The sequence below is a fragment of the Vulpes vulpes genome, chromosome 3 (assembly GCF_048418805.1).
Source record: "Vulpes vulpes isolate BD-2025 chromosome 3, VulVul3, whole genome shotgun sequence".
NCBI classification, from domain to species: Eukaryota; Metazoa; Chordata; class Mammalia; order Carnivora; family Canidae; genus Vulpes; species Vulpes vulpes.
The window spans coordinates 57,036,746-57,060,374 of NC_132782.1; the positions used below are offsets into that span (position 1 = coordinate 57,036,746).

Genomic DNA, 23,629 nt, shown 5'->3' on the forward strand with positions numbered 1-23,629 from the left:
TCTTTGTTTTGTTTCTTCAATTCCACGTATGAGTGAAACCACATGGTATTTTACTTAACTTTATGCCCTCTCAGTCTATCCATGTGTTGCAAATGGCAAGATTCCATTCTTTTTTTATGGCTGGGTAATATTCCATTATATATATATATATATATATATATATATATATATATATATATATATATATATATATTCTCACCTCTTCTTTATCTATTAATCTGTCAGTGGACACTTGGGTTTGCTCCATAATTTGGTGTATTGTAAATATGCTGCAATAAAGATAGGTGTGCATGTATCTCTTCAAATTAGTGTTTTCATATACTTTGGGCAAATACTCAGTAGTGGAATTACTAGGTCACATGGTAATTCTATTTTTAATTTTTTGAGGAACCCCATACTGTTTTCCACAGTGGCTGTACCAGTTTGCATTCCCACTACAGTGCACAAGTGTTCCTTTTTCTCCACATCCTCAGCAAAACTTGTCATTTCTTGTGTTTTTGATGTTTGTCATTGTGACAGGTGTGAGGTGATATCTCATTGTGGTTTTGATTTGCATTTCCCTGATGATGAGTAATGTTGAGCCTCTTTTCCTATGTCTGTTTGGGGGAATGTCTGTTCATGTTTTCTGCTTCTTTTTAATTGGATTATTTGTGGGATTTTGTGTGTGTGTGTGTGTGTGTGTGTGTGTGTGTGTGTGTGTTGAGTTCTGTAAGTTCTTTATATATTTTGGGTATTACCCCGTTACTGGCACTATCATTTGCAAATATCTTCTCCCATTCAGTAGACAGTCTTTTGGTTTTGTTGATAGTTTCCTTTGCTGTGCAAAAGTTTTTTACTTTGAGTAGTGCCAGTAGTTTAATTTGCTTTTGTTTCCCTTGCCTCAGGAGACATATCTAGAAAAACGTTTCTATGGCTGATGTGAAAGAAATTACTGCCTATGTTTTCTTCTAGGAATTTTATGGGTTTGGGTCTCACATTTAGGTCTTTCAACCATTTTGAATTTATTTTTGTTATGGTGTAAGAAAGTGGCCCAGCTTCATTCTTTTGCATGTGGCTGTCCAGTTTTCTCAGCACCCTTTGTTGAGGGGCTTCCCCCCCATTGTATATTCTTGCCCCGTTTATCATGGATTGACTGACTATATAATCATGGATTTATTTCTGGACTGTCTGTTCTGTTGATCTGTGTGTCCATTTTTGTGGCAGTACCGTACTGTTTTGATTACTAAAGCCTTGTACTGTATCTTGAAATCTGGGATTGTGATAGCTCTGGCTTTGTTCTTCTTTCTCAAGATTGCTCTGACTATTCGGGGTATATTGTGGTACTGTACAAATTTTAGGATTATTTGTTCTAGTTCTGTGAAAAATGCTATTGGTATTTTGATAGAGGTTGCATTAAAAGTGTGGATTGCTTTGGGTAGTATGGACATTTTAATAATACTGGTTCTTCCAATCCATGAGCATGGAATATCTTCCCATTTGTTTGTGTCTTCTTCGTTTTCTTTCATCAGTGTTTTATAGTTTTCAGAGAATAGGTCTTTCACCTTCTTGGTTAAGTTTTTTTCTTAGGTATTTTATTGTTTTGGTGCAGTTGTAAATGTGATTGTTTTCTTAATTTTTCTTTCTGCTACTTCACTGTTAGCATGTAGAAATGCAACAGGTTTTGTGTATTGATTTTGTATCCTGTGATTTTAATTGAATTCATTTATCAGTTCTAGTAGTTTTTTGGTGGTGACTTTAAGGTTTTCTATATATAGTATCATGGCATCTGCAGATAGTGACGGTTGTACTTCTTCCTTACCAATTTGGATACCTCTTATTTCTTTTTCTTGTCTGATTATTGTAGCTAGGACTTCCAGTACAATGTTGTGTAAAAGTAGTGAGAGTGGACATCTTTGTCTTGCTGCTGATCTTAGAGGAAAAGCTGTCAGTTTTTCCCCATTGAGTATGATGTTAGCCGTGGGTTTTTCATATATGGCCTTATTATGTTCAGATATGTTCCTTCTAAACCCACATTGCTAAGAGTTTTTATCATGAATGAATGTTGTACTTTGTCAAACACTTTTTCTGCATCTATTGAAGTGATTATATGGCTTTAATCTTTTCTCTTATTGATGTGATGTATCATGTTGATCGATTTGGGATTGTTGAACCACTTTTTCACCCCTTTGCACCCCAGAATAAATCCCACTTGATCGTGGGGAATGACTTTTTAAAATATATTGTTGGATTCAATTTGCTAATGTTTTTTGGGGGCATGTTTGCATTTGTGTTCACTAGAGATATGTTTTGTAGTTTTTCTTTTTTTGTAATGTCTTTATCTGGTTTTGATATCAGGGTAACAATGATGGTCTTATAGAATGAATTTGCCTTCCCTCTCTATTTCTTGGAATAGCTATTAACTCTTCTTTAAATATTTGATAGATGTGACCCGTGAAACCATCTGGTCCTGGATTCTTGTTTGGTTTTTTGGTTACTGATGCCATTTAATTTCTGGTAATCAGTCTGTTCAAATTTCTATTTATTTCTGATTCAGTTGTGGGAGGTTATATGTTTCTAGGAATTTGTCCACCTGTTTTAGGTTGTCCAATTTTTCGGCATATAATTTTTCTTTTTTCTTTTTTTGGGCATATAATTTTTCATAATATTCTCTTATAGTCCTTTGTATTTCTGTGGTGTTAATTGTTATTTCTCCTCTTTCATTCTAATTTTGTTTATTTGAGTCCTCTCTTTCTTCTTTTATTTTTCTTTGATGAACCTGGCTAAAGGTTTATCAATGTTGTTGATTTTTTAAAAAGATGTATTTATTTATCTGAGAGGGAGAGAACGTCTGGGAGGGGGAAGGAGCAGAGGGGGAAGGAAAGGAAGATAGAGTGTTTTTAAAGCTGACTTCATGCTAAGCACAGAGTCTGATAACGGGCTCGATCTCACAACCCTGAGATCATGACTTGAGCTGAAACCCAGTCAGAAGCTCAACCTTGTAGCTGTTTTCTTTTCCCTTGCTGCTCTTAAAATTCTCTTTGTCACTATGTTTTCCATTTTAATTACTATATCTTTGGGTATGGACCTCCTTGGGTTGATTTTGTTGAGGGCTTTCTGTGCCTGTTAGATCTAGATTTCTGTTCTCTTCCCCAGATTTGGGAAGTTTTCAGCTGTGTTTTCTTCAAATAAATATTCTGTCCCCCTTTCTTTGTCTTCTTCTGGGATCCCTATAATGCAGATGTTATTACGCTTAACTATGTCATCAAGTTCCCTAAATCTATTTTTATTTTTTATTTATTTTTTCTCTCTCCTATCCAGCTTGATTGCTTTCCATTCCTCTGTCCTCCAGGTGGCTGATCCGTTATTCTACTTCCTCTATTCTATTATTTATTCCATTCAGTGTATTTTTAATTAATTAATTGATTTAAAGATTTTATTTATTTATTCATGAAGGACATAGAGAGAGGCAGAGACATAGGCAGAGGGAGAAGCAGGCTCCCTATAGGGAACACAAATCAGGACTCTATCCCAGGTTCCCGGGATCACGCCCTAAACTTTTTTTTTTTTTTTTTTTTTTAACGCCCTGAACTTAAGGCAGACGCTCAACTGCCGAGCCATCCAGGTGTCCCATGTTTTTAATTTTAATTATTGGGTTTTTAATCTCTGATTGGTTCTTTTTAATGTTTTCTGTCTCTTTGTTAAGGGCCTGATTTAGGTCCTCCACTCTTAAGTCCAGTGAGTAGCTTTATGATCATTACTTTAAATTCTCTATCAGACTGATGTGGATGTGTTGTCTAGTTTTATCTGTGAGACAGGTGAGCCTAGGGTCCTTACACTCCAGCATCTTCCCTGGAAGTCTCTTGTCCATTTTAAATAAAGACCTTAGTTTTCCTGCAGAGAAAATGGGAAGCAACTTTCTACTCTTGATGAGGCATCAAAGAATATAGCGAAAGATGAAGTAAGGTGAGTTTCCAGATTTGAGGAGAGAGGGAAGATGTGATAAAGATTCAGATTTTCATGAAATCAAACTAAATTGTTCCCTATGTGTTCCATTCTTAATTTGAGATTACCTCATAATCTCTTCCAAACTCTAAATTTATCCACTGAATTTGTACATCCATGATCCCACAGACTTGCAGTTGCTACACAGACTTAGTCATAGAATGTTAAAGTTGGAAGAAGTACTTGAGATGAGTTTGTGTCAGCCTGCCATTTTACAGATGAAGATGCCAAGAGAATGCTTCTTTACTTCTGAATTAGAAAAATAATTTAAAAAAATAGGTTAATCATTCTACCGCCTTTATTAGGAACAACTTTGAGGACTGCCATTCAAAAGAGAATTCCTAAAACTATTTAAGATCATAGAGTAATTCTCAACAAATATAAATGGTGCTAAGAAGTAGTTTGATCTCCAGTAAGAAGCCCCATTAGCAGTATGCCAGTGGATAGTCATATGCTTGGAATTAGGCACTTGAGTTAGGGTTATCAAGTTATCTTGGTTTTTCTGAGACTGTCCATGTTTACGCACTGACACTCCTGTGTCCCTGTTCAGTCCTGGACAAACCGGGATGATTGGCCACCCTATATTTGACTCTGTTCTTATGACAATGCAGTGAAATTTCAGTTAATTAAAATATTTTTCATACCCAGCTTACTGTAAATGCAAATAAATCATATGAAAATGTATAACATCAAAGCTTAATTAAGAAATAAATACCACATCCACCACAAAACTGTTCCAGTATTCTGTGGTCAGACCATATTTACCTTTATCAAGTACCCATCTATATTTATACTTAGTCAGATTTCAGGTTTGACTCATGAAAATTTCAGTTATATTTGTATTTTGTTACAGAGGAGTTACTAAGGTTGGAAAATGAAGAACTATAGTGTTTAAACATTTTCCATACCAAGTGGGTATGCATTTTTTGGCATGAGCATGGGTTTCAGAGTCTGCAGACTTTGAATTTAAACTGTGCACATGGTGTATGACTTTGGGCAAGCCATGATTACTTTTCAAACATCTTCAAGGATTGGTTTCCTCATCTATAAAGTACACCTGTTGTCAGCAACCTGGTTATGAGAGTGGTTGTGAGGATTATATTAAATAGCATTTAGGTGGATTTGTAGCACATCATAGGACCTTAGTGTTAAAAAGAACAATAGGGATAAAATAGCTAAGTGTTTCTTAACGAAATACACTGTCCAGAAACCCCATTTCCTGTGCATTTGATTTAGTTAAGGTTTTGACACTTCTGTTGAACTGAATTGAGTGGAAAAAAACTACAATAATCCCACAGTAGTTGATATTACTGCATATTGTTTAGAATATTTACCTTTCCATACCAAGATAAACTGTGTGATTTTGACTGTATTCAAAATCATTGTCATGATTTATTATCTCTTCTTTCTGAACTGAGGTCTGTACAGCTGTGTCAGGAAACACAGCCTTTTATGTACACAGGTATTTTCCCAGGAGATCCCATCCTATTTGACCAGATGCTCTGTCTCTGGGAATTGATCTGCACAAAGCTAAGAAGAGCCTGTTGTGAGGGGCATTTGCCCTCAGTTTGGCTGGGGAGGCCATACAGGCATCAGCTGCTTAATTCACAGATCAAAGAACAGCTTGTGTTTATGTGCTATATATATATTTGCTGAGCCTTTCCCAACTCCACCCAGCTGAAGAGCCCCAGATGTTCTCTTAGAACATTATTACTCAAGATTATTTGGTTTAAAGGAAAAAGAAAAGAAAGACACAAGTGACAGCAGAATATGCAAAATAAAACACTATCCAAGCAGATCATCTGTGAGAAAAAATTGAAGGCAGACAGTGGGATGGGGTTAAGAGCATGAACATTGGTACCAGAGAGCTCTGAGTTTGAAATCTGGTTTCACTAGTGTGATATCAAGCAAGTTATTTTATTTCTATCAGCCTTTGTTTCTTTTTCTGTAAAGTGGGGATAATTTTTATTGCATAAGGCTAAGTACAATTAAAAAAATAAATGTGCCTGAGAAATAATAGGAGCTCAATATACAGTGGCCATTGTTATTTAAAAAAATTTTTTTTTGTTATTAACATCAGTTTGTTTTTGCTCTACTACAGAACAGTTTTGGTCATTCTTGTGTCCCCTTTGATCAGTGCTGGACAATGTTGGGAACTTGACAAGTATAGATCTTTGTTCTTAAATTTTATAATATTCTTCCTTTTTCACAACTTGACTATTTAATTCCTTGGTTTTTAAAACTGAGTTATAATTTACATGTAGTAAATAAATCTCAACTGTATAGCTCAATGAATATTTGCTTCATTATACACCATGTAACAACCAGCAAAATTAGAGTGTAAAATATTCCTATGAAGTTTCTTTTTTTTTTCCTATGAAGTTTCCTTTCTGCTTCTTTCATATCAATATCTGCAGCCTTATCTCTTCACTTCTTTACCTCTCTCCCCAAAGAAAACCTCTATTCTCACTTTTATCACCACTGATTAGAAAAATTGCAAACTATTTGGAAGCTGAGTGAATAAATCACAAGGGAAATTAGAAAACTTTTTAAACTAAATAACAACAAAACAGTAAATCAAAATTTAAGTGATATATAGCTTCAGCTATAAATACTTTTATTAGAAAAGAGGAAGGTTTGGGATGCCTGGGTGGCTCAGTGGTTGAATGTCTGCTTTTGGCTCAGAGTGTGATTCTGGGGTCCTGGGTTTGAGTCCCACATCGGGTTCCCTGGAGGGAGCCTGCTTTTCTTTCTGCCTATGTTTCTGCCTCTCTCTTGGTGTCTCTCATGAATAAATAAATAAAATATTTTTAAAAATAGAAAAGAGGAAGGTTTAAAGTTAATTATCTGATCTTCCACTTTAAGGAGTTAAAAAAAAAAGAGAGACTTGCAGTTTAACCCAAAGAAAAGAGAAAGAAGTTGTGAAAGAAATTAAAAGATAAATGAAACAGGAAGCAGAAGAGTAATAGAGTTCCAATTTAATTCCACAGTGATTGGAAATATACCCTGAATGATTGCAGGCATTTAAAATTTGTTGATATTTGCTTTATGGTATAGGACAATCAGCTCTTTTGTCCTGTGTAACAGGACATTCTTTGAGAAGAATGAGTGTTCTGCAGTTGTTGGATGTTGAATTCTTCAAAGTCAAGTCTATGTCCTTACTGGTTACTGGTTTTTAGTTACTAAGAGAGAAGTCTCTAACTTTGTGGATTTATCTGTTTTTCTTTTTAGTTCTATCAGTTTGTTTTAAGATTTTATTTATTTATTCATGAGACACACACACACACAGAGAGAGAGAGAGAGAGAGAGAGAAAGAGAGAGAGAGAGAAGCAGAGACACAGGCAGAGCGAGAAGCAGGCTCTATGCAGGGAGCCCGATGTGGGACTCGATCCTGGAACTCCAGGATCATGCCCCAAGCCAAAGGCAGCCGCTCAACTGCTGAGCCACCCAGGTGTCCCAGTTCTATCAGTTTTTGATTTGTATTTTGCAGCAATGTTACTACAAATGTACACCTTTAGGATTGTTATACTCTCCTGATGAACTGACCTTTTTGTCTTTGTGAATCACACATCTCTGTCAATATTTCTTGTGTTGAACACTACTTTTTCTAATGTTAATATAGCCACACTGGCTCTTATGATTCGTAATTGCATGGTATACCTTTCACTATCCTTTTTCTTTCTGTCTCTCTTCTCATGTTTAAAGTGTAATCACTGTCTCCTGTAATCAGTATTTTCATTCTAACACTACTTGCCTTTTATTTATTTTTTATTTAAATTCAATTAGCCAACATATAGTACATACTTAGTTTCAGATGTTTTCAGTAATTTTTCATTTGTGTCTAACATCCAATGCTCATCACATCACATGCCCTCCTTAATCCCTATCACCTTGTTACCCCATACCCTCACTCCCCTTCCCTTCAGCAACCCTCAGTTTGTTTCCCAGAGTTAAGCATCTCTCATGGTTTTCCTTCCTTTTTGGTTTTCCCCCATTTAGTTTCCCCTTTTTCCTTTATGGTCCTTTGTACTATTTCGTATGTTCCACACATGAGTGAAACCATATAATTGTCTTTCTCTGATTGATTTATTTCACTCAGCATAATACCCTCCAGTTCCATCCATGTTGAAGTAAATGGTAGGTATTCATCCTTTCTGATGGCTGAGTAATATTCCATTGTATACATATACCAAATCTTCTTTATCCATTTATCTGTTGAAGGACATCTTGACTCCTTCCATCAATAGTTCCTTGGCTATTGTGGATATTGCTGCTATGAACATTAGGGTGCCGGTCCCCCTTTGGATCACTACATGTATATCTTTGGGGTAAATATCCAGTAGTGCAATTGCCAAGTTGTAAGGTAGCTCTATTTTTAACTTTCTGAGGAACCTCCATACTGTTCTCCCGAGTGGCTGCACCAGCTTGCATTCCCACCAACAGTGTAAGAGGGTTCTCCTTTCTCTACATCCTCACCAGCATTTGTTATATCCTGTCTTGTTAATTTTAGCCATTCTGACTGGTGTGAGGTGGTAATTCATTGTGGTTTTGATTTGTATTTCCCTGCTGACAAGTGATGTTGAGCATTTTTTCATGTGTTTGTTGGCCATTTGTATGTGTTCTTTGGAAAAGTGTCTGTTCGTGTCTTCTGCCCATTTTCTTGATTGGATTATTTTTTCTTCGGTGTTGAGTTTGTTAAGTTCTTTATAGATCTTGGATACTATCCCTATATCTGATATGTAGTTCTGTATCTATATCTGATATGTCATTTGCAAATCTCTTCTCCTATTCTGTAGGTTGCCTTTTAGTTTTGTTGATTGTTCCTTTTGCTGTGCAGAAGCTTTTTATTGTGATGAAGTCCCAATAGTTCATTTTTGCCTTTTTTCCCTTGCCTTTAGAGATGTGTCTAGCAAGAAGTTGCCATGGCTGCAGTTAAAAAGGTTGCTGTCTGTGACCTCCTCTAGGATTTTGATGGTTTCCTGTCTCACATTTAGGTTTTTCATTCATTTTGAGTTTATCTATATGTATGGTATGAGGAAATGGTCCAGTTTTATTCTTCTACATGTGGCTGTCCAATTTTCCCAACACCATTTATTGAAGAGATTGTCTTTTTTTTCCATTGGGTAGTCTTTTCTGTTTTGTTGACGATTAGTTGACCAGAGTTGAGAATTTCTGGGTTCTCTGTTCTGTTCCATTGATCGTTGTTTCTGTTTTCGTGCTAGTGCCATGTTGTCTTGATGACCATAGCTTTGTAATATAGCTTGAAATCAGGCATTGTGATGCCCCCAGCTTTGGTTTTCTTTTTTAACATTCCTCTTAAATGCAGTAGTATAGACCATTTCTACCTAACGTGATCATCAAGACTGGTTTGGTTTAAATCTACCATCTTGCTGTTTGTACCATTTGTGACTTATTTTTTATTTCCCCTTTCCTTCCTTTCTGCTCTGGCTGCCATAACAAAATACAGACTGGATGGCCAAAACAACAAAATCTGCTTTCTTACGGGATGCGTGGGTGGTGTAGTCGATTAAGTGTCAGACTCTTGATTTCAGCTCAAGTCCTGGTCTCAGGGTTGTGAGATTGAGTCTCCACTTGGCCTCCACACTAAGCAGGGAGTCTGCTTGATTTTCTCTCTTTCCTCTCTCTTTCTTCCCTCCACCCCCTGTACTCTCTCAAATTTAAAAAAAAAAATCTTAAAAATTTTTTTTGTTTTCTCACAATTCTGGAGACCAGAAGTCCAAGATCAAGGTTTTGTCTGATTCTGTTTCTAGTTAAGGCTCTCTCTTCCTGATTGCAGATGCCTGTGTTCTCACGTGGCACAGCAAGAGCTCTGCTATCTCTTCTTCCTCTTAGAAGGGCACTAATCCTTTCAAATTAGGACCCCACCTTTATGACCTTATTTAACCTTTATTAACTCCTTGCAGGCTATTTCTCTAATTACAGTCACATTTTGAGTTAGAACTGCAACATACAAATTTTGCAAGGACACATTCAGTCTATGCTACCTGCTTTCTTTTGAATTATATAAATATTTTTCAGTATTGAATTATATAAATATTATTCAGTATTTCATTTAATCTCCTCAATTGGAGTTTTAAAAAAAAGATTTTATTTATTTATTCATGAGAGAGACAAAGACAGAGGCAGAGATGTAGGCAGAGGGAGAAGCTCCCCACAGGGAGCCTGATGCAGGACTTGATCGCAGGACCCTGGGATTATGACCTGAGCCGAAGGCAGAGGCTCAACCACTGAGCTGCCCAGGCACCCCTCCTCAATTGGATTTTAAGCAGTGGTTTCCCTAGAGTTATAGTATGTAACCTTTTACATATATAAGGTATTTAATAATATTGAAGTTATTTCTTTCTCTTTTAGTAGTCATTAATCTTTTCATGAAATAAAAAACACAGTTGATAGTATTTACCCACACATGTAATGTTCACAGCACTCTTCATTGCTTTTGCAGATTCAGGTTACTGTGGGGGATCATTTCCTTTCAGGGACATTTGTTAGTCTATTACAAGAATGAAAACCACCACTTCAAATGAAAGCCTCTTCTAGTATTTGCTCACTATGGAAGGTCTTAACTCTCTCTGGAATTTGTTTATTTAGCTTTCTTTATCTTCAGAGTTCTCTGATGTCTTTAAGGACAAACATGAGTTTTTAATTTAATCAATTTGTTGTTGCTGTTGCATCAACTGCTTTATGGACACCTTAATTTCATACTGCATCCTATTAGATGTCAATAAACCTCAATGTTACAATCAATGTTGGGCAATAAAGAAAACTAAACTCTTTTTTTTTTTTTAATTTTTTTTTATTTTTTATTATTATTTTTTTTATTTATGATAGGCACACAGTGAGAGAGAGAGAGACAGAGACACAGGCAGAGGGAGAAACAGGCTCCATGCAGCAGGAGCCCGACATGGGATTCGATCCCGGGTCTCCAGGATCGCGCCCTGGGCCAAAGGCAGGCGCTAAACCGCTGCGCCACCCAGGGATCCCAAGAAAACTAAACTCTTCAGCATTCATTGTGCAGCTCCTGACCTCTGCCCAGCCAGCTTCCGTTAAGGTTTTTATTTTTATTTATTTATTTTTAAAAATATTTAATTTATTTATTCATGAGAGACCCAGAGAGAGAGAGAGAGAGGCAGAGGGAGAAGCAGGCTTCATGCATGAAGCCTGATGCGGGACTTGATCCCGGGACCCCAGGATCATGCCCTGGGCCAAAGGCAGGCGCTAAACCGCTGAGCCACCCAGGGATCCCCCATTAAGGTTTTAAAAAATGTTTTTATTCAAATTTCAGTTAGTTAACATACTGTATAATATTAGTTTCAGGTGTATAGTACAGTGATTCATCACTTACATACCTCCCCTGGTGCTCATCACAAGTGCACTCCTTAATCCCCATCACCTATTTCCTTCCTCTCCCTCCCTCTGGTAACCATCAGTTTGTTCTCTGTGGTTAAGAGTCTGTTTCCTGGTTTCTCTCTCTTCCTTTTCCCCTTAATTCACTTGTTTTGTTTCTTAAATTCTACATATGAGTGCAATCAAGTGGTATTTGTTTTTCTCTTACTGACTTTGACTACTTTTTAGTAGTTTTTGTTTTCGTTTTTGTTTTTGTTTTTAATATAAGAAGTCTTCCTAATCAGCAGCCAAATCTTCCTTTCAGGCTATTTATTTTTCTTTCTTTCATGCTTCCAACTTTATTCAGCCTAGAGAACCTTTAATATTTCTTGAAGTGAATGCCTACTGGCAATAAGTTCTCTCAACTTAAGTGTCTGGAAACATCCTTATTTCACCTTCATTTTTAAAAATGAATTTTTAATTGGTATAGAATACTAAATGGGTCGTTTTTTCGGGTTACTACCTAAAAGATAACATTCCATTGGATTGTACCTTCCATAGTTTCTGTTGAAAAGTCAGTGAAGGGTAGGGGGATGGGCTGACTGAGTGGTAAACACTCAGGAGGGCACTTAATGGGATGAGCATTAGGTGTTATACTATATGTTGGCAAATCAAATTTAAATAAAAAAATTTCTTTAAAAGTCAGTGAAAAAAATTGTTTTAATGTTAATTTTTTGGATGTGTCTTTTTTTCACTGCTTGCTTTTAGAGGTTTCTCCTTATCTTTAATTTTCAGCCACTTGCCTCTGGTATGCCTGGTTGAAGTTTTCTTTGTTATTTATCCTGCTTGGTATTAGAAGAGCTGCTTGAATCTGTGATTTGATGTCTTTGATCAGATATGGAAAATTCTTCATTGTTATTTTTAAAAATATTGTTTCTGTAACATACTCTCTCATTTCTCCTTCTGGAACTCTGTTCATGTACCATATCTTTTTAACATTCTGTCCTTTCCCTTTCTGACCTTTATGTTTTTCAGTTTGAATCTTTTCAACTCATATGTTTTCAGTTTCACCTATCTTGTCTTCTGCTGTGTTCAGTCTGCTATTAAATCCACTGAGTTCTTAATTTCAGATATTGGTGTTTTATAATTCTAGGAGGTTCACTTGATTCTTTATTGTAGTTTCTAATTCTCTGATAAAATAATGTGTCTTTTAATCCATTTTGTCTACCCTTTCCTCTTTTTCTTTTAACATACCGATCATAATTATTTTATTTTATTTTTTTTCATCATAATTATTTTTAAAAAATTTTTTTAAATTTTTATTTATTTATGATAGTCACAGAGAGATAGAGAGAGAGGCAGAGACACAGGCAGAGGGAGAAGCAGGCTCCATGCACCGGGAGCCCGACGTGGGATTCGATCCCGGGTCTCCAGGATCGTGCCCTGGGCCAAAGGCAGGCGCCAAACCGCTGCACCACCCAGGGATCCCTCATCATAATTATTTTAAAGTTTTATCTGCCGAAACCAGGAATATCTTTGAGTCTAGTGTTATTGACTATTTTATCTCTTAATTATTGTTTTCTTTTTTGCATTTCTTTTATTTCCTTTTTTAAAGGAATATTTTATTTATTTGAGAGTGAGAGTGAGAGAGAGCACAAGTAGGAGGCAGGGAGAAGGAGAAGCAGGCTCCTCACTGAGCAGGGAGCCCAAGGTGAAACTCTATCCCAGGACCCTGGAACCATGACCTGAGTCAAAGGCAAATGCTTAATTTACTGAGCCACCCAGGCACCCCTTGCTTTTTTGCATTTCTATTAATTTTTGATTTTATGTTGGATATTGTAGATGATATGTTGTAAAGGCTTATCTACTTACAAAGAGTATTGAGTTTTGGTCTGGTAGCAAATTAAATTACTGGTAGATCACTTTGATCTTTTTGAGGCTTGCTTTTGGGTTTTCTTAGGGCAAGTCCATTTCTGCTTGGTCTTTATTCCTAGAGTATAGCCTTAATCCTGTGGTAATTCCTATGATGTTTCATTTATCCTAGAGTAAAGCTTTTCTAGAATTTCACCTGAAGGCCTAGGGTGCTTATCAAAGTCTGTCTATTCTGGGTGGGCCCAATGCCAACTGCCTTTCTTTCCCTAGAACTATGCAAACTTTATAACTTTTTATCAGTTTTCATATGTGTAGTTGCTGTTCTCTGTCAGCCTCCTGGACTCTTGCCTGAAATATTGCAGCCTGGGCATTGGCCAAGCATTAAAGGAGAATTTCCATGAAGATTTCTGGAGTTCCCTCTCTGGCGTTCCCTCTCTGTTCCTTCTTCACAGTTACTCTCCTCAACTTCTGGTGACTTTTGCTTCTATAATCCCCAGGCTCTGCTTCTTTTATCCAGTGAGACCACTGCTCCTTATACTGTGGCCTGGGAAATGTTCCCAGTAGAAGAACCTGGATCATTGTGGAATTGTGATAATGGCTTGGCCCAATAGTGCCTGCTTCAGATCAGCTATTAGTGTTTGCTTAGATCTTTCACCTTATCCATATAAGGCACTTATTAGGATAAAGTTCTTCTTTTACCCAAAATTAGAGAGTTATTAAGGGTTTACTAAAGGCCATCTACTTTTCATGTATTTGATTTCTTTTTATTGCCATGAGAAACACATATGAAATAATCATAATATTAATATAGGTACAGTGTATATGCACCAAGTGCCAGGCATTGTTTTGAGCCTTTTATATATTTATGTTATACATACTCATTTAATCCTCACATCAACCATATACATAGGTACTATTTTTGTTCTTACTTTACAAATTGGGAATCTTAGAAACTATAGAGCTTAAGTAACTTTACCTCCCACCCCCATACACAGTATATAAATGGTGGAATTCATGCTTAAAACCTAGGCAACTGGGGTTCAGAATTCATGCTTTTAACAACTTCATTATTGGTAGTATTGTTTTCATTTTATGGATAAGGAAACTGGGCTTTAGGGAGGATAGGTGTTTTCCCCAGTGCCACAGTGCTAGTAAGTGGCAGCACTATGATTGAGTCACTAGAGTCCAAAGCCCTTGCTTTTCCTATATATCATAGTTTCTCCCAAAAAGAGAAAGAAGAAAAATATTTTCATTTTGGGGGTTTTAGTTTAGAAGAATTTTGTGGGGACTTAGGAAGGGGTCAAACAGCTTTCATTCTTAATGAATATAATATCTTCTTGTGCATATAATTTAATGGCTGTTTATAACCAGGCATTGGAAGGGGGTTGTTTTCCCATAGACATGTGTTATTTTTGAACACTTCTAGGATTAACTCCTATGGAAGCGTATTGATAGCTTTGCATACACTGGGACATGTGATGCCTAACTGACATGTGCCTTTTCCTTTCGGTATGAACATGTGAACTCCTTGGGTATTTCAGACACTTGCCAGCCATAAACAGAACCCTTGAGAGGGTGTGAGACACCAAATATTTCTGTTTTGTTAAGGCTGCCAGGCTGAGATAAGGAGAGGAAGTTGACTCTTTTGTCAGGGAAGTCAGACCAGTTTTTCCCTTGTGCCATGTGGTGTGTTTACCCATGAGCCTGAAGTACCAGAGCCTGTAGAATGTACTGGTGAGGGAGCCACCTAGAACCCATGTGTCTCACTTGGTCTCTAATACCAACCACCTTTTTTTTGCAGTGTGGAGGCTGCCAGCATTGGATTCATCATTGTTATTGACCGACGAAGGGACAAGTGGAGCTCCATAAAAGCATCATTGACACGAATAGCTGTAAATATTCATTTTTGTGCTGTTATTATAGAAAGTAATTGAAATTGTTCAACTATTTCATATCAAAATCACAGGTAAAGGGAAATTATTTTATGCTAGATTTTGGGAAGGTCTTTGTAGCATAGGCTGTTGTGTTATGTCCATATCACCTCTGCTACCTGCATGGCACTGCAGACAATTCCTGAGCATGTCAAAAGCTTCCTGAATCTACCTTAACTGACCTCTCTGGTCACTAAAGAGGGGCAGGTAGTGAGTGCTGGGAAGTTAATGCCCTTGGAGTGACCAACTATTGAGTTATAGCAGTTGGTGGATGAATACCCCAGTTCCATATCCCTCAGTGGGACAATTCTGAGATATGTACCACACAGTAGTTCATTTTTTTAAAAGAATTATTTTGAAGATCTTAGTCTCTTTATTTTTTTATTTTTAAAGATTTCATTTATTTATTCATGAGAGACAGAAAGAGAAAGAGAGAGAGAGAGAGAGAGAGGCAGAGAAACAGGCAGAGGGAGAAGCAGGCAAGGAGCCTGATGTGGGACTCGATCCCGAATCCTGGGATCACGCCCTGAGCAGAAGGCATACGCTCAGCTGCTGAGCCACCCAGGCGTCCCCACACACAGTATTTCAGAGGATCCCAGCCCTTCTTTCTCACAGCAGTGCCCCCTCTTGATACATTGGCTTTCTAGCTATCACTTTCTTACTTTCCCCCACTCCTTTTCTGTGTTTCCTGGCATTGCCTCCTCAATAAAGTCTATACCCAAATCCTTATCTTAGGGTTTGCTTCGGAGGGTCACCCAAAGTGAGCCAATCTTCATTTCAGTATCAAATTAGTTTTTCACATATTGAGACGCTGGAAAAAACAGACAAAATATGATATGTGCTTGTTTTTGGTATGAGATTGTACAACCTTGGGTGAGTTTCCTTTTCCATCTAATTAGTCTGATTTTGATCCCTTTTTGTTGCCTTCAGCAAGTAGATGTATCCTTTCTCTCTGAGGGACCTCAGGCCAGGAAACTCAAGCACATGGGCAGGCAGAGACATCTCAGGGAAGCCATGCCAGTTTTTCCACCAAAGCACAGGCTCCGTAGGGCAGCTGGGACTGGCTGAAGAGGATGGGTTATGGTAGGGTGATAATGAGCATGTGGAGGCTGGGATGGGATACTTAAACATACAAACATGCACATATATGGTGTCTCAGATCTAGAGCCCTAGCCAGAAAGACAAATAGTGTCTCAGCCCTGTTGTCCAATCATGACACAACAAAATGCAAGCTTCGTCTGTTTAGGAGCTTGCAATTTAAAGATGGGGGAAAGGAAGCCTCCCTCCCCTTTGTGTATGGATTGTTTTGTTCCTTTAGTTTAGTTTTGGTTATAGGATTTATTTTTGGAGTAAATACAATGTTGATGCCCTGAGACTTTAGACACTCGACAGTGCCCATGAATATTTTAGAGGACTGGCCTCAAGAGAGTTCTGGCTTCCCAGGACCCATTGACAATACTTAATAATCTAATAATTCAGCCTGATTTGTTCAATAATTACATTATCACTTTATGCATAAAATCCCTGTAGTGCAGGGATCCCAAAACCTGGCTTTCGGTCAGAATCTCTTCAAGTGCCTGTCGAAAATAGATGTGGGAACTTTATCCCAGTTCTAGTGAATTAGGATATTCCAGGGTAAAGACCAGATTACTTTTTAATAAGCACCTCAGAAGGTTGCTTTTGGCAACCTCTAGAAGGAGAGAAAGCCATGAGCGATGAGAGACTTGGAGTCCCAGTTATGCCGTTAAGTTGTTATATGAATCTGAGTTATCTCATTTCTCAGGACCTTGCCTCAAGATGAAGGCAGTGCTTCCTGAAAGCAACTTGGCAATAACATGCATCAGGAACCATCAAAATACTAAGTCTTTGACTCAGTAATTCTTTTGGGAAACTATCCAAAGAAAATGTTCCAAAATGGGGATTAAGATGTTCATTTCAGTGTTATATATAAGTATAAAAATATGAAAATGCCTAAATCATTAGCAATAAGGGATTGGTTAAGTAAATTGTGTGCCCATAAAAAATAATATTTCCAAAGAATTTTTAATAACAGAAATAAGAGCTCATAGTATAATATTAAGTGAAAAAGCAGGTTACAAAATATTTCTACAGTATGAGTTTAACCATGATAAAGATATTTCAGCAGAGAAAATTGCCTGTAAGTAATTAGATTGAAGTATTAATAGCTATGAGATCATGGGTGGTTTTGCTGGCTTTTTTTCTAATGAAAACTTTTATTAATTTCCATTTTTTTCTGTAAGGAGTATGAAATACTTTTATAATAAGAGAATATTTTGCTTTTTGATTTGTTATAATTGTTTTATATTTTATTTATTTATTCATGAGAGACACACAGAGTGAGGCAGAGATATAGGCAGAGGGAGAAGCAGGCTCCCTGCAGCCTGATGTGGGACTCGATCCCAGGACCCTGGGATCACACCCTGGGCCAAAGGCAGATGCTCAACCACTGAGTCACCCAGGCATCCCATTTGTGATGATTTTTAAGGAAGGGTTTGGATTATTCAAACACTATCTCTTTCAGCTCTGAAATCCTATGATATATACTTTAATTCTTTGGCATCTCTGATGTCTACTTAAACTTTCTTGTCTGTGATCTTGGGCAAGAAAAGACCAATGGATTTGACATTTGCCCTGACACTTTCCATAATCCTTCCAGGTAGCATTTCCAGGAAACTTGCAGCTCATATTCATCCTTCGTCCATCTCGCTTTATCCAGAGGACATTCACTGACATTGGCATTAAATATTATCGAGATGAATTTAAAATGAAAGTGCCGGTAAGCATGACTTTTCATCTTTTCTGCATTTGGCCAGGGCCTGTGGAGAAGATGGCATTTGAGCTGAGTTTCTAAGGAAGGTAGGATGCCACAGACAGAGAGAGGAGGGCATTCTAGGTAGAGGGAACAGCATGTATAAGGACACAGAGGAGAAAACACTTTATGCAAGGTTCATGGGGAAGCCCTGTTCTTGTTGAGATATATATAGGAGAATTGTTTGGAAGAGAAAAAGGGTAGAAAACATGGAATAGGTTTTCAATGTGAGGACAAGAGGTCTAGATTTTATTCAGTAGGCAGTGGGGATCCCCTGAAGGTTTTTCAGTTGGGGAGTGACTTAGGTAAAGTGGTATTAGAGTTATGTAATCTAAAGGTGGTACCCAAGACTGTAGAAAGTGATTGAAAGAGGGAGAGGTATTATAATAGTATGGGTAAAAGCAAATAAAGAGTCTAAAATATGGGAGTGACATAAACATAGGCAACTGTAGAGTAAAAATAAAACCAATATGATATTCATAAAAGGAAGACAAACTAAAATGACGAGATTAAATATTTTACTGGCAACTTTGGCAGAGAAATGGAGGAAGCAGGCACTTTCATACTTTGCTGATTGGAATGAAGTTGTTAATGACCAATATGGAGGACTAATTTGTAGTGTTTATCAAAAATTAAAGTATATACACTCATTGACCTTTCTATAAAAGTTATTCTACAGATAGTTTCACACGTGCTGAAGTCTGCATATACAATGATATTAATTACCAAATTGTTTGTAATAATAAATGATTAGAAACAACATAATGACCACAACAAGGGAGTAGTTAATAAAAAATGGTTTATGCAATCAGTTAAATACTTTGTAACCATCAAAAAAGTGATAAGGCATGATACAACCACAGTGAAAACAGGTAGCAGTTAACATATACCTAACCTAATATAAGAAATAGGACAGAGGATCATAGGGGGAGGGAGGAAAACACAGAATGGGAAGAAGTCAGAGAGGGAGACAAAGCATAAGAGACTCTTAACTATGGGAAAGAAACTGAGGGCTGCTAGAGGGGAGGTGGGTGGGAAGATGGAGTATCTGGGTGATGGATATTGAGGGCACATGATGTAATGAGCACTGGGTGTTATATAAGACTGGTGAATCACTGAACTCTACATCTGAAATTAATGGTGTTCTGTATGTTGGCTAATTGAATTGAAATAACAAAAATACACCTAACCTATGACCCAACCAAGAGAAATGGAAAGATGTGTCCACAAAAAGAGATGTATAAAAGAATGTCCATCAACATGTGAATGGGGATCCCTGGGTGGCGCAGTGGTTTCGCGCCTGCCTTTGGCCCAGGGCACGATCCTGGAGATCCGGGATTGAATCCCACATCCGGCTCCCGGTGCATGGAGCCTGCTTCTCCCTCGCCTGTGTCTCTGCCTCTCTCTCTCTCTCTGTGTGACTATCATAAATAAATAAAAATTAAAAAAAAACATGTGAATGGATGCAGAATTTGTGGCATAGTCACATATGGGATAACATTAAGCAATAAAAAAGAGTGAAATACTGATATATATAACAACATGGACTCATCTCTAGAATATTCTCTTGAAAGAAAGAAATTAGACACTAAAGAGTATATGTTCTGTGATTCTTTTTTATATACGAAGAGGCAAAACTAACCTAGAAAATTGCAGGGATGGCTGCTATTAGGGGTGGGGGAGTGGAGATTGGGAGGAGACACAAGGGAATTTTCTAGGGAGATGTGTATCTTGATTGGATGGTGTAACGTGTGTGTATACAGTTGTCAGAACTAATTGAACTATATACCCTTAAAATTTGTGCATTTTATTAATATAAATGACATCTCAACTGAAAAAGAAAAAAAAGGAAAAAATAGGTAAGATGAATCTATAGTAACAGAAAAGTTGCTAATACATATTTTGTTTAGTTGGAAATAATCTCAAACTCAGAAAAATTTTGAGAATAAGATTAGTACAAAGAACATTCTAACATTCTATGCCCTTTACCCAGATTCATTCACCTATTGTTAACATTTTATCCCCATTTGCTTTATTATTTACTTATTATTTGCTTCTCTCTATAGATGTATTCATCTTTCTCTCTAATATTATACGTATATAAATATGTATATTTCTCTATTCATAGTATGTATAAATTTATATATTAAGATGTATGTAAATATGTGTGTTATACATATATGTAAATATGTGTACCAAAAAATGGTTTACGCAATCAGTTAAATACTTTGTAACCATTTTTTTTTTAAATTTTATTTATTTATGATAGTCATACAGAGAGAAAGAGAGAGGCAGAGACACAGGCAGAGGGAGAAGCAGGCTCCATGCACCGGGAGCCTGATGTGGGATTCGATCCCGGGTCTCCAGGATCGCGCCCTGGGCCAAAGGCAAGCGCCAAACCGCTGTGCCACCCAGGGATCCCCTTTGTAACCATTTTTAATGTATTTGTATATACAGGATCTAGTTTAGGATCAGATGTTACATACGGTTGTCATGTCTCTTCAGTTTCCTTTAATTGGAAACATTTCCAATTTCCACAATCTTTCTTTTTTCACAATCTTTCTTTGTCTTCTATGACATTAGCATTTTGGAAGAATACAATCCCTTAAAAAAAAAACTTGCCACATTTGGGGGTCATGTGATGATTTCTCAGTATTCAATTCAGGTTATACATTCCTAGCTGGAATACTACTTAAATGATGTCATGTCCTTCTCAGAGTATCACATGTGGAGAACACAGTGTTGATCTGTCCCCTCACTGGTAACATTAATTTTGATCCCCTAGTCAAGGTGTTGCCCAATTTCTTAAATGTATTATATTTCCATTGCCACTAATACAGAATCTTTGGAGAAACACTTTAAGACCATACAAATATCCTGCTCCTCAAAAGATTCCTCTCTATATTTAATATCTATTGATAATTCTTGCCTGGAATGATCTTTATTAAATTGATTACAAAATAATGCTGTCACAACTATAATACTCTTTGAACACATACTAATCAGAAGTTGGTATTCTACTGTAAGCTAGAACTTTCCCTTCTCCCTTATTTATTTGTCTATTATCATTAGACATATATGTATGTCTCTCTATATATAAATATATTTATTTATTCTAGAAATCATAGAGTTCACACTGGTACTTTAAATTTTAGGTCATCATCAGTGATCCATTGTGTAGGAGACTTCACACTACTTGCATATAAAAAAGAATTTAACCTTTAACATTAAAATGTCTGGCAAATTCCAGAAAGCATCCATCAGGAATGCAAGATACTTTTAATAAAAAGTAAGTTACATAGTAGATGGTAAAAAAAATAAAAACTTTTAGGTAACCTAAGATGTATTTTTAAGGGGGGATAAAAGCAAAGGGAAAGTAGTATGGATAGTATACTTCCATTTGAATAAAGTAGGAGTGGCATGTATGTGCCTCTATATGCATGGATCACCTTGGGAAGATTATGTAAGATATCTAGAAACTGGTTGAAGTGGTTGCCTTCTGGATGTAGAACTGGAGGTCTGGGGGTAGGGATGCGAGGAAGACTGTTTTCAATTTATCTAGACTCTATTCGAATTTATTGTCATACACACATATTATCTGGCCAAAACAAAAAAACCTTGCTTTAATTGAAATTGCTCTGAGAAAATTTAATCCATCTTAATGAAAACTGATTATCTCTGATAAGAGATTTTTCTATTTCTTTTTCTAGTCTTATTTTCCCTCTTTTGGTTTCATTTTATATTAATAGTCAAACTTCCTAAAATACTTTTTCCCTATACTTTAGGTGTTAACCAGACAAAAAATGTATTTCCTATTCTATTTTAAATACATATTTCAAAATATTTGAGTTTTTAAGAGAAATGTGAGCCATGAGTTTCTTATTTTGTTTTACTGAACTGAGTAACAACATTGAGGAAGAGATGACTTACAAGAAATGAATGAACTTATTGTAATCCTCATAAGCTTCTTCCCCTTCAGAGATAAAATTGTTTCTTGTCACTCAAAAAGGTTTGGAGTTAGAACTAAGCATTTGATCAAATGTCATGTATGTGTTTCCCTGGTTGTGTATAAAATATACCTCTTCAAGGATAATATGTATTCAGATACTTATGTGATTTATGCACTGCTGCTTTTCATGTGTACATCTATACTAAAGAGAGAAGACCATCTACTTGATCTTCATAGTATGTCTTTAGTTACTTCTGTTTGCAGTAATGTATGCTGATTCGTTACCCATCATACTCTCAATTTTAAACTTAAAATCAACTTTAAAAAAATACTTTATTCATGACAGACAGAGATATATATGTATATATATATATATATATATATATATATATATATAGAGAGAGAGAGAGAGAGAGAGAGGCAGAGACACAGGCAGAGGGAGGTGCAGGCTCCATGCAGGGAACCCGACGTGGGACTCGATCCCAGGTCTCCAGGATCAGGCCCTTGGCTGAAGGCAGCGCTAAACCACTGGGCTGCCTTAAAATCAACTTTCAAAAGAGAAGTTATTTATTTGAGAGAGAGAGATAGAGCAGATAAGTGAGAATACGAGTAGGGGGAGAGGGACAGAGAGAGAGAGGGAGAAGAAGGATCCCCACTGAGCAGGAAGCCCCATGCCAGCTCAATCCCAAGACCCTGGGATCATGACCTGAGCCAAAGGCAGACACTTAACCAACTGAGCTACCCAGGTATCCCCATTAAGAGTCTCTTATGGTTTGTTTCCCTCTCTCCCTTTCCCTTAGCCCCCCTTCCCATATGCTCATCTGTTTTCTTTCTTAAATTCCACATATGAGTGAGGGCATATGATATTTGTCTTTCTCTGACTTATTTCACTTAGCATAATACACTCTAGCTCCATCCACATTGTTGCAAAAGGCAAGATTTTATTCTTTTTGTTGGCTGAGTAATATCCCACTGTGTGTGTGTGTGTGTGTGTGTGTATAAAATCTATGTATATCTGTATATATATCTATATATCTGTATTTTTCTATATATATCTCCCTCACATCTTCTTTATCCATTCATCAATTGATGGACATTTGGGCTCTCTCCATACTTTGGCTATAATAATGCTGCTGTAAATATCAGGATGCATGTACCACTTCACATCTGTATTTTTGTATCCTTTGGCAAATACCTGCTAGTGCAATTGCTGGGTTGTAGGGTAGTTCTATTTTTAGCTTTGTGAGGAACCTCCATACTGTTCTCCAGAGCCACTGCACCAGTTTGCATTCCTACCAACAGTGTAAGAGGGCTCCCTTTCTCCTCATCCTAACACCTCGTTTCTGGTGTTGTTAATTTTAGCCATTCTCACAGGTGTGATATGATATTTCATCATGGTTTTGATTTGTATTTCTCTGATGATAAGTGCTGTTGAACATCATCTTGTGTGTCTTAATCATCTGGATGTCTTCTTTGGAAAAACTGTCTATTCATGTCTTCTGCCCATTTCTTAACTGGATTATTATTTTTTGGGGGGTGTCGAATTGATAGGTTCTTTACAGATTTTGCATACTAACCCTTTATCTGATATCTTTTCCCATTCTGCAGGCTGCCTTTTTGTTTTGTTGATTGTTTCCTTCACTGTGCAGAAGTCTTCTATCTTGTTAAGTCCTAATAGTTCACTTTTGCCTTGTTTTCCTTACCTCTGGCGATGTGTCTAGT

General features: G+C 36.9%; 1 protein-coding gene across 4 annotated transcripts in view; it reads left to right on the top strand.

Annotated features, from left to right (window-relative positions):
* Window positions 1-23,629, top strand: part of MCF2L2 (MCF.2 cell line derived transforming sequence-like 2) — a 236,435-nt gene that overhangs the window by 61,642 nt on the left and 151,164 nt on the right. For 3 of the 4 annotated variants that reach the window (XM_026007235.2, XM_026007238.2, XM_026007236.2), the window contains 2 exons: window positions 14,999-15,089; window positions 17,806-17,925. In XM_026007235.2, the coding sequence (XP_025863020.1) occupies window positions 14,999-15,089; window positions 17,806-17,925 (211 nt within the window). The remainder of the gene's footprint in view (window positions 1-14,998; window positions 15,090-17,805; window positions 17,926-23,629) is intronic. The other variant, XM_026007237.2, reaches the window with a different exon arrangement.